Genomic DNA, 15,121 nt, shown 5'->3' with positions numbered 1-15,121 from the left:
AATAGAATATCATGAAATTCTCACAGCTGTCTTGTGAAGGTTAGTATTCACTGAAAACAAGGTGACTGCAATACAACTAGCGCCATCTATGTGTTAGGCCCGGGACTTTTCAGCCCATGTGTTACATTTTGGTTGACCTCTTTAGCCTCTAATCTTTATCTAAACCTTACCGTCACTCTCAAACTTCGAACTTGCCCTCATCCTCATCCTTCAGTCTAGTGGGTGAGGTTCAACATCCGGACGGCTGACTTTTCCGGCTTGAAGATCTACAAGCGCTGTTCATTTAGTTGCCGAACTGATGCTGTAAAACATTATAGAGACGAATTGCCATCTATATGTGCTTGTACCCGTCAAAGTACTTTCTCCCTTCTTCTACACGCTGATTCCAACGTCGTTTCTGTTGCTAAAAGCAGTCCTGTCAACGCTTGTTGTGAAATGAGCCGGAATTTTCTCATCATGTTATCCTGGATCTCCTGGATGGTGTCAAATCAGTTTCCTTTTAAAGTGGATTTTAGTGTAGAGAAGAAACGTCATACGGAGCTAGATTCAGTTAGTAAAGAGGATGATTTTTGTTTAAAAATCGGACACCATTCTTATGATACAGAGTATTGTCATGGCACAGACGCCCTTGTCCAGATGTCTTTTTGTCCGGGCAGTTTACGACAAACGGAATCACCTAACCGTTATAACATAGCTGCGTAGACCTCCTTATTGACAGTTTGGCACCCGAAACATGTCAATCAATAGCACTTTCACCCGGGATCGGACTTGCGGAGGATTGCGGTGAGAATTCCGAGCTACAATTAATACTTTCGAAACTAAAAAAACGGGAATTAAATGAACAACCCTTGTATAGCTTTGAATTCGTTTTAAAGCTTATTTTTGAACATGCCAAGGGATTTCACCATATTGTCGAGAATGTCCTCCTGGTGCATTTTGGGCCTCGTTTTCACACTTTTTGGTAAAAATGGGCGTCAGTGGGACTTAGGTACAACACACCCAGCTTAACCATTACTGATGCAGTGTGATGACTTCTGGACTTGGGGACCTCTTCACATGCTTCATCACTGATTGTAGCATACACCCTATCATTCTCTCTGTTGAGGTGGCCTTCAGTTGTTAAAATTTTCTTATCTGTGAACAAAATTTGTTGGTGATTATCTGCGTACTGCTGCAGGAGCAACTTTAATCTGTACTTCGCATTTTCATCAAGCGCTGATTTAACTGCTGGCTTATCCTGCGCGCGACATGTTCTTTTACAGGGCCATGAGTGTCTGCTTACAGACTGTATTTTAAGCGATTCTTGCCTTCACTGCTTTCGTGACATCTGGTATCCTAACAGAGCGAGATCTACCAGTGCGAGGCTTATTTTTGACAGACGATGTTTCATTATATTCGGCGTGATAAATGAATTTCTGTGTAATGTTGAATTTCTGCAGTAACTTAAAGATTGTTATCGGAGGGTGTCCGTACTTGTGTAGGGCCAAACCTGCAGCATGATCTTCTTTCTTTCCCCACTCCACCTCCACAAGAAACAAAGGACAATAATGATGATGTAAGTTTAACCAGCATAAAGATTTCACAATACTTGATTACTTTCATACATCATTTCTAACTGCTGGCAGTTTTCGTACATGTTTGGGACAAGACTTTTGATTAGATTGTGTAGAAATATAAATATTAATGAAGTGGTAATATTTTGGGTACGGTTATTTTTCTCTATACCATCTTTGCTTATTCTGCACTACAATTTAATAATAATCACAGAGCAGAGCAAAGCAATTACTTTATTATTAAATTCTAGCGGTTATCCTTGTGTTGTATTAAAATGTACTTATATGTTTTGAATTTGTAAGTCAAGATATAGTAGAGTGACTTAGTATTTATACCCTTGCTAACAAACATCTTCGACGACGTTAACTGCTTCGGTCACGTGATATGCCCCAAACGATGCGCATATCCCTGTTGTGTTTACGACTCATCCTTGTACTAGTAGGTAAGAAACAATAATGGGTTAGCGTAGAACAATCCTTACATCACATCCACCATAGATGCAGAATCAAAGGAAGAGAAGAAAAAATGTAGAACTAAACGAAGTCTCGGGTTCTGCTTCCTGCTCACTGTGATTTTTTTCACTCTTTGAATTTTCATAGAAGACTGGTTGTGTCGCCAGTATCTCAATTGTCAAAACATCCGCCTGCCTAGTGGCTTTTTTTTTTTATTTTTTTTTATAACGTATAGTACTTGTGATAATAGTTATACGAGGGTTATTTTTAAAGTAAGGTCCTTATGTGATTACCGTTTGAAATCTCACGTGGCCTTGCGAATGAGTGCACGCGCCTCAGGCTCCTGACATTTCTCGCGTACAATCGGACGTTATTTGCGTTCACACTGTCAGTCTGTGCTCTTCGTAGTGTGAGGATAACATGTTTTAGGACATTCGAGTTGCTCGCCAACTGAAATACGTTCAGTTATCTAGTTCCTAACAGCAAGAAACATTACAGCTGCGTTTTTTTTTTTTTTTAAAAAAAACTAGTTTAAATTGATAATAATAAAATTGTCGAATAAAGTAAGTGCGAAGAAACGGAAGAACCTATGCACATGGTGTTTGTCCAGTACAAAGCTCACTTGGCGGGAGCTAGGATTGAAGTGAACGCTCTGCCACAGAGCCACTGCGAATATTCGTCGCCAGCTATATAAGGTGTATGGTAACAATGCAGTGAATGATAGAAAAGTGCGAAAGCGGGTCAGATTACTCAAAGATTATAGGGAGAAGAGAAACTTAGGACCTGATCAAATCTTTCGGCTGGGAGAAACAGCACTCGCCATACAGTAAAGACCTTGTGCCTAGCGACTACCACCTCTTTCGCTGTCTAAAATCTTCCTGGACGGCAGAATTCTATGTGAAGAGTATTCCAATGAAGGAGTTCGTATGTGAATTCAGAATTATTTTGAACATTATGTACTTTTTTCTTTCTTTGTTGCGTGTAACGGACTTTATTTAAAAAGAACCCTCGCTTATTGTCAGAACTGAAACAGATGTCAGCATGGTAACTAATAGAATATTATGAAACAATTTCTCTACCCTTTTATACATTATTATTTTTCAGTGGAACCCATTCCATGAAATGAAGTAACTCATGAATATTGTTTGTATTTCTCTGACAGTGTGGAGATTCTTCCGTTGTGCAAAGACAGCGTTGTTTGTCTTCCAAAGAAATTGGCTGGTCAGTTGGGAGGAATTAACCCAGTGTGTCTTGTGAGTCGAGTAACCAATACGGCCCATCTGATAGATCCATCAACTGCACAAAGTAAGTAGATATAAACAAAGGCGTAGAAAACTTGAATTTTGTTGGAAAGAGGACATGTATATTGTAAATCCTTGAACACTTTAAATAATATACAGGAAGCGTTAAAATACTTCATTATTTTATTAATCCCTGAAAAAAAAAGGTGGTTTTTTACTTTTGCGACTTTCCGTCCTTGGGTGTGTCAAGTCATTGCGAAGGACTGAAAGAGGACACCAAACCATTTGCAGACCGACAAACTTTGTGTTTGGAATGGAATCATGTCATCAAAAAATTCTTGGATTTTTTAGAATTGAGTGCATAATAAAACTGTGGGAGTTGCAGCTTTGCCTTCGTTCAGTTGGACACACTCGTTTCGAACTATGGTTGTGGCATCAGCTATAGACACACTGGACGCAATGTGACTCCTTTACCAGGACATAGGGGCCGCGATGGCTCAATGGTAGAGCGTTCACCTCAGGTGCATGGGGTCCTTGGTTCGATCCCAGCTCAATCCAAGTGAGCTTTGTTGTGGACAAACACCGTGTGCGTGGGGTTTCTCGGGGTTTTCCCGTTTCCTCCCACTTTGTCATTCCACCATTTCATTCATTTCTCATCACCCTCTCCTTTAGCCTAACCGGCATAACTGTGGGACGTTAAATAAAAAATAAGATTTACCAAGATGTCTCGTACTGTGGACAATTACTTGCAGTGTGAAGAATTATAGTGCTTACGCAGTAAAATTATTTTTAAAAACTCGTATTACACTGTGGAACTCGACTAGAGATCCAATCATTCAAAGATTCCTTTACAGAAGAGATCCACTTCAAATGTAACGTTGCTTTTGGAATAATTAACATGTTTGTGTGTATTTTCTTGTCATTTTTGAGTACTTAAAACCAGCAATCTATGTTAATTCTTTCCGATTAGAAACGCATTTATTTAGCTTTACTTTGGTTGTCTCACTTCTATTCTGACCTGTATTTAAGTAATCTAATATATACACCTAGGTACACTCATGTCCAAAATTATTGTCGCATGTCTATATATTTGTTCTCGTAGGAATATAATTTGAAAATGAATTTGCCCAGTATTTCTTATAATGTTAGTAGGTGTACAATCGGCAAAGACATGTATGTGGAAAATTTCACGTCAAAAGAACAGTAAATAGGAACGATAAAACAACAATGAAACTTTCTTATCCATTTAGCAACATTTTATTTTACTCATTCTAATTTTCGTATTTATAATTATTTTCCTATGAAATTTACCACAAGTATACATTTTCCGATTATACGCATAGTATCAGTATTAAAAGTACCTTGCAAAATCATTATCAAATTATATTTTTACGAGAAGACAATTATAGATATGCGACAATAATTTTGGACATGAGTGTACATACATATAATCCATGTGCGAGACTTCAAATTTTATTTTATCGTTATAACTCGAGGTCTGTGCGGGTGCAGATACGTATTTTTATTTTCATTACAGATGATGCATAAAATTACAGACGTTCGTGAAAATATAAGAATTGTCATCATAATCCCTCAAAACCGCTATAAATTATTGAATTCTTGTATGAAATAGTGGCTATTCTTTTGGGACAAATATCCGCCAATGCAAAATATTTATAGTCAAAATTTTGTTTGTTTGTTCGTTTGTTTTTCTTCTTCTTCTTAGTTCCCTTTAAAAACCTATGATAAAATTGAAGTGCTCGTTTGAGGTGTCGTAGTCTTGGGAGTTTTTATCTCTATATTTTATCTTTGGGTTCTGAACAAAGACTCTTATGCTGTATGAGTAATGGGAAAAAGAAATAAGAGAGGTACTTTGAGTTATGACAGATATAGAATTACCAAATTAACTATTTCTTTTTCCAGGAAATTATTTACAAGGTCCAAAATTAATTACGTATATTTTTCCATTAATTTAGTGTCTCTATGTGGATTTTATTGCATTGCGTGAGATAGTATCGGAAACTAAGGTTACGCAGTAATTGTGATACATGGAGTTGGGAACCGTACAGAGTTTCAGCCATCCGCCACTTACTGCGCTAGTTGCGTGTAAACGTAAATAGTGACACGTTTGGAAAACGTTTCGCGAAGAAGTCCGCTCAGTTATTCGATTTTTCTGGGCTGGGGCCGCGGTGGCTCAGTGGTAGAGCATTCATCTCTGGTGCATGGGGTCCCGGGTTCAAACCCTGCTCCCGCCAAGTGAACTTTGTGATGGACAAACACCGTGTGCGTTGGTTTCCTCTGGGTTCTCCCGTTTCCTCCCACTTTCTCCATTCCACCATTTCATTCATTCCTCATCATTACCGTCTCCTTTAGTCTCGCCGGCATAACCGTGGGACGTAAAAAATTTCATTTCATTTCATTTCGATTTCTCGGCTAAATATGTAACCGCGGCTGAAATCCACCGGCAATTGGTAGAGGTTTACTGAGAAACTGTAATGTTTCGTTAGCATGTCGCAGAATGGTGTCGAAAGTTTGCGGCTGGTAGAGGAAAGGTTACCGACGAGGAGCGCAATGGCCGATCCAGCACGGTATCAACAGATTTGAACACTGCTCATGGGGAGGAGCTGATTCAGAATAACAGGATCAACTCGCTTCAAGCGGCACTTTTGAAGGAGCGCCTAGGGAGCCGTCGCTTCGCTTCAGATGAAGAAATGAAACACTTCGTGGCAACTTGGCTGAACACGCGTCGACAGGATTTTTACCAGGGGAGAATCTTCAAACTCATTCTACGATATAACAAATGCTTCAACCGATATGGAGACTAAAGTAACGTAATGTATATGTAATATCCGTTGGCTGTATTGGTTGTATGAAATAATATATACACGTTTCACTGCAGGCTTTGTAACCTTACTTTCAGATCATCCCTCGTACTTAGGTTGTTGAATTACAAAGGCATTGTATCTAATGTTAACTCAAGTTTGATTGATATCCTATTGTAGGATTCACAAAAAATACAATATGTATAATTATTGTGTTAGAAGCTGTTTTTGAACTCGTGACTGTTATACAGGGTGCTCCACAAAAAAGCAGGAAATTTATTGCAGATTCTGTAATATGAGGTGGACACACATATTTTCATTTATATTTTACTGACACTGTCACTTGAATGTTCATAAATCAATGCAAGTGTTCAAAATGATTCCCTTTTGCTTCCACACAGCGGCGAAGACCAATTTCCGGTGGCATTCTGGATAGTTTGAAGTATAACGTTGTTCCAGGCGTCAGCTTTCAGGCTATCAATGTTTGTGATTTCTCTCCTGTGTTCTTGAACCTTCTGTAGCAGTATATCTCAAATGCAATAATCCATCATGTTGAGATCTGGACTTTTAGACGGCCAGTCGTTAGGTTCGATGAAGTCAGGAGTATTAATTCTTATCCATGTCACAGTATCGATTGCTGTATGGGCCTTCGCACCGTCTTGTTGCCACATCCATTCGTGATCACCCGTAACTGTCTTGGAACATCTGGGTGCACATACGTAATATACACAATGGAACAGCACAAAACTATACAACTGCACATAACACACATTATTGCACATACAATCGCTCTTATTGTAGAAAATCCAAATTTCCTGCTTTTTCGTGGGGCACGCTGTAGCACAAAAAATGCTATGTATACCTACTATCTCATTATTTGCAAATCAACGGTTACAGACAGGAGTGTCACAAATTCTGAATGGTTGCAATATTTTATATTCTGCTCAAACCTCTAGCTATAATCATCTTTTCTTATAAGTGTGTCACAAGTTGCCAAATTATTAAGTAAAGTGCATTACAATGTTAGATGTCGGAGATATAATACTGCGAAGCCTTCATAATTTCGTGGCCTTATATAGGTTGCTCTGTTGTGCTTTCACTGTCTTATTTACGATACTTGATATAACTAATATTGGTGATTCAGTTGCAGAAGTTCCCAGTAATATTTACTGGCGACAGCCATTTAATATGATCTGCGTGCCGAAACAACTGACAGAATATATTGTCATGGATTTGGAAGTCATCCATCAACCAAGTTTCCCAGGACAGGGTGCTCTGTCTTCCAAGGTATGTTCCTTAATTCTATTTTTTCTCTATTTTTAGCGTTAAAACCAAGCGTTCTTCTGTCAATAAAAATACATCAAGGAATTATAAATTTAGTCATTTAATGAGTGCTCCATTTCGTTAGTTTCGGAGAGAAATAATTTGATAAAATACATGAAGACCCTACCTGGGTATGTCTGGAAAAAGTATCTTTTAGAAGACTTTAAGAGCTTGACATACTAGAAATAATACAAAATTTACCATTTTTCTTTTGCTTGTTTATTCATAAGTGAAAGCAGATAATGAAATGCAATTTATTACAAGTATAGATAATGTTATTCTACAATAGAAAATATGAACCTCAAGAATTTCCAGTGCTGCCAAAATAGCATTTCCCCAACAATCTAAGTTAAGGCGCCGACTAGAGGAACGAATTCAACTGCATTTGATTACGTATCATGTTGTTTTGCCATCCTATGAACTACTTTTTAAATAACTTTAATTTTAATAACTGTATGTTAAAGTTATTTTGTTTATTACAAACTAAATACAACCATTATTTAAAAAATAGTTCACAGGATTCCAAGACAACATGATACATAATCAAACGCAGTTGAGTTCGTTCCTCTAGTCGCTGCCTTAACTTAGATTGTTGGGGAAATGTTATTCTGGCAACACTGAAAATGCTTGAGGTTCATATTTTCTGTTGTAGAATAGCATTATCTATAGTTTGTAGTAAGTTGCATTTCATTATCTGCTTTCACTTCTGCATAAACAAGTAAAAGAAAAATGGTAAAAATTTGAAACTTAAAATAAAAATAAGAAAAAGAAATAAAAGAATTCTTTGAGAAATCTTGCGTATTAGACGAAATATTTGGTGCTTTCGTTTTTCAAGACTCATCAAGATAATTTCTCTCAGGGACGCCCGCAGGATTTCTTCCGGAAGGAGGGGGGGAAGGGAGAGCACAAGCACAGTCGCTAATACTCAGATACACACCTTTATGAACTTAAATATAGTTCACATAAAACAATTATTTACGCACATTGCCTAAGAATTGAATTTTTAGTCATGTGGGATTTATTGTTGTTCCTCTAAATAAGGGGAATCAATGAATCTTGATGAATCTACTTGTATATCATTTGCTGGTATTTGTCAAACAGTGCAGTCGACGAGGTACCTGACAATTTTGTTTGTTTGTTTGTTTCACTTACGCTTCGAACACAGTCTTGCCTTTAAGCACAGGTTGTGGATGCTTACTGAATGCACGAGTACCTATTCCACTGAGTGCTTCGTCCTGCATCTTTGACCGTAAACAAATTTTTACTCTCTTTAGAGTACACTGTACAAGTGGTCGCTGAAAGCGAGAGAAATGTCCCTACAGCAGTCGCTACTCTGTGCAAGAAGTCCTTCCAGTGTTGTAATAAATCTATATAGAAACTGGTCACTTGCGTCCTTGTTTTGTCACATGTGATACAGCTTTCGGTTTTCCTCAACAAGTTATTTGATAAAGCTACACATTTTTAACACTATTTACTAGTTCTCTTCTGGAAGTCCGGCCCCTCCGAAATGTTCCATCTTGTTTAAGTAAAGTACGGGACAAGAATAAACTACCAAAATCGCTATTACTTTTAATGGCGTTTTTGATAGTTTATTCTTGTCACGTATTTTCCTTTTCAAGTTTTTAATAACCACATCTTATGTTTTAAAATGTATTTCGCGAAGAAGTGCCTCCGAGTAATTGGTGTTAAGGTTGGTTTAAAGGGACAAGTTTTGCCGATAGATGGCACTACAGTTTTCGTATCTCTACCATGTATGTTTTACCATTCACAAAAAAATCACGAATTCTCTTACAAATTTCAACCTACAGACTTCAAACTTTTAGAAAAGGAACTTCATAATCTATCGAAGGCAATAATCCGTGCCGATTTTTTATTTAGAATTTTCTTCATTGTTGAAATAGTGTGGTTGTTTGAAGTGGATATCCAAACCTTTAACAATGGAACTGTTTCAACAATGAAGAAAATTCTAAATAAAAAATCGGTACGGATTGTTCCCTTTAATAGGTTATGAAGATCCTTCTCTAAAAATTTAAAGTCTCTAGGTTGAAATCTGTAAGAGAAATTGTAAATTTTCGTGAAAGGTAAAAAATACATGGGAGAGATACGAAGACTATAGTGCCATCTATCGGCAAAACTTGTCCCTAATTGATTATTTATTCAGATGTTGATTAATTGATTGTTGATGAAAGTTGTTCAGTCGTCTAAGAGCACGACAACCTATGGAAGTGATCCTATTTTGAAAATCCAGAGGGAAGCGTTGCCTAGCCCTGTGGGTGGGTGTATTTTGACTATATACATCTTCTATTGCAACGATATTGTTACGTGATAGTGACAAAATGAATTAAGTAAATAATTTTCCTTGTTTATTACAGATATATATATATATATATATATATATATATATATACATTTGACACGATGACCGAATCTTTCAGAATTTCTATCTGTTAGTCTGTTTGTTTAATGAAGTTTAGCGTATCTCTTCAACACTACTGTTATATGAGACCTGGACATATAGTTTAAAGTGGAATCCGAACCTCCTTAATGCGTTCAATGTTCTTTTACCGAAAATCGAACCAGGATTAACGTGTATAAAAATTTATAAAAAATTTGACATAAATTTTATGGTTAGCAGTTAGTTTCAGAAATATTAAAAGATTATAAGAGTTACTAGTTGAAGTGATTTTTTAAAGGTTTAAAATTATAAAACAGGTTTTTTTAAATATTTTTTTTTCAGCACGTTGTAGCTGATGTGTGGGTAGTAAAAGCATCAGAACTTGGAATATCAGATGCGGCGACAATACATACACGAACTCATCTTGGATATATCTTGAAGCCAGGAGATTCAGTGCTTGGGTTAGTAATGATAAGTATATTTATACGTACGTAATCTTTCTCTTAATTAGGAAAAATAGATGCATATATATATGCATAGAATTAATCCCATAGAGGGGAGTATGGCCAGTGTTGAGGCATTCTTCGTATCTGATTGTTTTTCAGTATTCTGCTATGTAGATTAAATATAAATTTATGTATTTAGATAATATACGAGGCGCATCCAGAAAGTAACTTTCCCACGCGTCCCGCAGCTAGGAAACGTATGTTGCGCAAAGCGACTACGTGTACGTGAGAGAAAGTAAGGTCCTAGCATGGCACATGCGCCAGCGGAACTTCCTTAGTGCTGTCAGTAGCGTCGTTGCAGTGGTTGAAGATGGACGTTCTATTCCATCCCTCGCCGCGTATGAAGTAAGAGCAGTAATAAAATTTAATGCACATGGCTTAGCGCCGATTGAAATCCATCGTCAGCTGTGCCAGGTCTATGGGCCTAACGTCATGAGCAAGCAGATGGTGCGTTGCTGGTGTAGACAATTTGCAACAGGACGCCAAAATGTGCGTGGTGAGTCCTGTAAGCAACCCATTCTTCATCCCCTAGTGATGATCCAGTCCAGAAACTCTTCTCCTTCATCATCGTATCGTTGCAAAAATATCAGTGCTGACCCCATGCGCCTTGCTTTGTGTTCTGGATTCAGTTGCTTTGGCACCCACCCGACACAAAACTTCTTGAACAACAGGCGCTCCGTGACAATGGTGTGCAATAAGGAGCGGGAAATTTGCGGGAACTGACTGCTGAGTTCTGTTATTGTGAAGCGACGATTCTGAATGATGCTTTTCCGAACAAGGTCTACATGGTCGTCTGTGATGACGGTTGGCCTCCCACTGCGCTCATCATCATGCACATTTTGGCGTCCTGTTGCAAATTGTCTACACCAGCAACGCGCCATCTGCTTGCTCATGACGTTAGGCCCATAGACTTGGCACAGCTGACGATGGATTTCAATCGGCGCTAAGCCATGTGCATTAAATTTTATCACTGCTCGCACTTCACACGCGGCGGGAGCTGGAATAGGAACATCCTTCTTCAACCAATGCCACAACGCTACTGAGAGCATTAGGGAAGTTCCGCTACCACATGCGCCATGCTAGGACCTTTATCTGTCACGTGCACGCAGTCATTTCGCGAATATACGGTTTGCTAGCTATGGGACGCGTGGGAAAGCTACTTTCTGGATGCATCTCGTACCAATTTGTGAAAGCTCTTTAGTTTTCGTAAAATAAAATAAAATTTAAAAAAAAAAAAAAATGTTGGTGTAACTTAAAACAAGTCATTTAGACAAGTTATTGTTATTAAAAGTTCATTGCTATTTCCGTCTTACATTTAGCTACATTTTCAAATTAGCTACGGTTAATTTTTTCAACCGATAAGTTCAAGAATTCCACATACTGAGCCTCGAAATATCGATTTCGTTTTCGTTTCTTTCTTTCTGTAATAAATTATTTCAAACTACATTAGCATATTTGTTTTAGTGCTCTAGTTTATATATATATATATATATATAATATTACGTTTATGGCACATCGTGTAATTTTGTTTTGCTGCAACATTTTATCAGCAGGCAGTCTCTTTGGAGTATTTCTTGAACCGTTATATAGGGTGAACATAAAAGTCTCTCCCTGATAACAAACCTTAATAACAAGAAAAACTAAGAATGATAGAAGCATACGGTTTGCGGCAAATAATAGGAAAGCTCAAAAAGTTTGTTACCTGGTTTAGAGAATTTCCACATGTGCTCTATTAGTTACCCTCAAGGCATCCAAGCGATATTTAATTTCCATCTATATGTTACTTAACATGTCGGTAGTCACTATGTTTATTATTGCATCCCTTATCCTGTTTTTGAGTGTTGCAATATCACGGACAGGTGTTGCGTAAACGCTTATCTTTAACATAACCCAACAGGAAGAAGTCATGGGGAAGGGGGAGAGTATGTCTGAGGATAAAGCAACACGAACAGCTTCCACACGTTCCTCACTAATACTCGGTTTACTGCTTCTATCACGATCTAAAACACTTCCTGTTGTAATAAACTTGCTATACCATTCCTTTACGCTCTTAACATCTGGTGGCTGCTGTCCATACTCTCTCCTGAATGTTCGTAAAACTGTGAAGAGAGATTTTGTTTCAGGATACCACTACAGACACTTCACTTTCTGCTGTACTGATGCCATTTTTAAACAAATGACTGTCGCGCTGCGGTAAATGGCAGCACAGGCTGTGGCATAATCTTGAAGTACCATAGAGGCGATGTTTTCAGACCGCATACTTCTATCATTCTTTGTTTTTATGTTCACCCTGTATATTCATGTTTTTCTTCTTGTATATGGGAAAAATTATATCAATCCGTAGAATAGGAGAGGCGTACTAATCTGCTTATTTTAAGTGCAAGTCATCTTTTATTCCATACACAGGGGGAACAACATATATCTGTGCTGTATACAATTTAGGGGCTATGAAATGGTGATTTTCGTTTTTACTGATCTTTTTGTTATCTGGCCAGGGCTCGTTTCCGTGGTGATCGGTTGACAGAGTCTACTGTAAAATATCTTGACAACGAGTTCTAATAACGTAACTGTAGATGGCATAGATGTTCATTTTACTTCGGCCTCACTCACCCTCGCCCTCGCAGTAGCAGTTGGCCCTCGCCCTCGTTCACCCTCACCCTCGCGAATGGAATTGTCCATCGCCCTCGCGCGCCCTCACCCTCGTTGTCGAAACTTGTCCTCGCCCTCGCGCACCCTCGCCCTCGCCGTCGAAGCTTGTCCTCGTCCTCGTGCACCCTCGCCCTCGCTGCCGAAACTTGTCCTCGCCCTCGCGCACCCTCGCCCTCGCCGTCGAAGCTTTTCCTCGCCCTCTCGCACCCTCACCCTCGCCATCGAAGCTTGTCCTCGCCCTCGCGCACCCTCACCCTCGCTGTCGAAGCTTCTCCTCGCCCTCGCACACCCTCGCCCTTTTCGTCGAAGCTTTTCCTCGCCCTCGCGCACACTCACCCTCGCCATCGAAGCTTGTCCTCGCCCTCGCGCACCCTCGCCCTCGCGATAGGAGTTGTCCATTATCCTCGCTCGCCCTCGCCTTCGTGCTCAAAACTTTTCCTCGCCCTCGCGCACCCTCGCCCTCATATCATTGAGAGCGAGGGTAATTGAGGGTGAGGAGGCCTCGAGAGGGCCTCCTTCGTGAGGATCAGAGCATCAATTATTCAACCTATTTGTTGAATTATTTCCTTATCGTCAGTGGCGGATCCAGGGGGGCGATCGGGGCGATCGCTCCCCCCCAGAAGAGGAAACTTCTTTATTTTATATATACAAATAAAACACATCCGAGAGTTTGGAGCTCTTAAAAGTAGCTCTAAGTAGCAGTATTACAACCCACCACCCCCACCAGAAGTCCGTCCTGGATCCGCCCTTGCTTAACATACGTCCTAAAGAAAGGAAACTGAACAACTGTTACAATGGAGATCTCGGTCGATAATGACGTTTACATCATTTATCAACAGTATCCAATGCCTTTACTGAAAAACGTTCCTTGAACTACGATGCAAGCATAAGTATTCAGCCACACAAGGGCGGCTCTCATGAGGGTGAGGGTGAAATCAAGGTTTGATGAGTGGCGGTAGAGTGACTGCCGCGGACTATCTGTCAGAATTTGACAATCAACACGTTGGCCATCCCTGATGTATGTAGCATAACTGAGGAATTTGAACAAATTCAAAGGGAAAGATCTAAAGAGCTTAATTTTGAAACTCCGTCAGCAAACAAATAAAATACTTCAGAATACTATTGTTGAATTATCACTCGGAAATATATACCCACTCTAACCAATAACATGAATGACTTCATTGATTTGAATGTGAATCTAAGTTAATTGGTATTTTAAAATATAAACTGAAATGTGTCAATGTGCTTGTAAGGTTAATTTCGATGCTCAAATATTGTTAATATTCACCACTAATAGGGATACATTTGTCCTACCTTAACAATGTTAAAATTTTTATTTTTTTTAATAATTGCCATAAATATGAAACTTTGTCTTAAGAAACTACCCTAGGGGCCAATTTGTGCACTTTATCAGTTTGGTCTTGGTTCATTTTTGGCAGCTATCATTGTTGAAAAGTTTATTTTCAGTAATTCCCACAATTATGAAATGATATCTTTCAAACGTTGTCTCAAGGATTCCTTACACTACAAATACGCAAAGGCAAATGAAAAATAAAATCTTTAGTTTAAGATCCCACGATTATGCAAGCTAAATGCTAAAGGAGACAGAAGTGAATGATGAAAGAAATAGTTGAATGAGAATGTGGTAGGAAACTGGAGAATCCCCAGAAAACCCACGAACACGATGTCCTCCACCACGAACTTACTTGGACAGGAATCGAACATGCGACCCTTCGAACAAAGGTAATTTCTCTATCGCTGAGCCACCGTTCCTCCCTAAATGGCACACTCAGAGCTTAGCGCCTCCAGGGGCCTTGGAAAGATTATCGAGCCTAAAATGATTTAGCACTGACTTTTATAAATCCACCAATTCAACAATTAATAATGTCGTGCTAACTTTAATACGTGCAAACTTTAAGATTATAGTAATGAAAGAAAAGATGAAATCTTTAGTTTAGCGCCCCAGAGTTGTGTAACTGCTAAAGGAGATGGATGAAATTGCAAGTGAATGATGATGAAAGAAATGGTGGAACGGGAAAGTAAGAGAACAAACCTTTATTTTCTTTAGCACAAATAACACTAGTTAACAAAGGTTTTGTTACATAAAAGGAAATACCTGTTCTTAAAGGAACTTTTTGCGCTGAATTCGAATATGCACTCGGTTTTTCTCCATCACGTA

General features: G+C 38.8%; 1 protein-coding gene across 1 annotated transcript in view; it reads left to right on the top strand.

Moving 5' to 3' along the window:
- Nmd3 (60S ribosomal export protein NMD3) overlaps positions 1–15,121 on the top strand; it is a 69,929-nt gene that overhangs the window by 19,292 nt on the left and 35,516 nt on the right. The window contains exons 7-9 of the mRNA XM_081756047.1: positions 3,169–3,311; positions 7,214–7,356; positions 10,130–10,248. Coding sequence (XP_081612173.1) covers positions 3,169–3,311; positions 7,214–7,356; positions 10,130–10,248 — 405 coding nt within the window. The remainder of the gene's footprint in view (positions 1–3,168; positions 3,312–7,213; positions 7,357–10,129; positions 10,249–15,121) is intronic.

Source organism: Thermobia domestica, chromosome 4 (assembly GCF_964235325.1).
Source record: "Thermobia domestica chromosome 4, izTheDome1.hap1.1, whole genome shotgun sequence".
In the NCBI taxonomy this organism is placed as follows: Eukaryota; Metazoa; Arthropoda; class Insecta; order Zygentoma; family Lepismatidae; genus Thermobia; species Thermobia domestica.
Note: the sequence above shows the minus strand (reverse complement) of the source record. Positions and strands in the feature narration are given on the sequence as shown.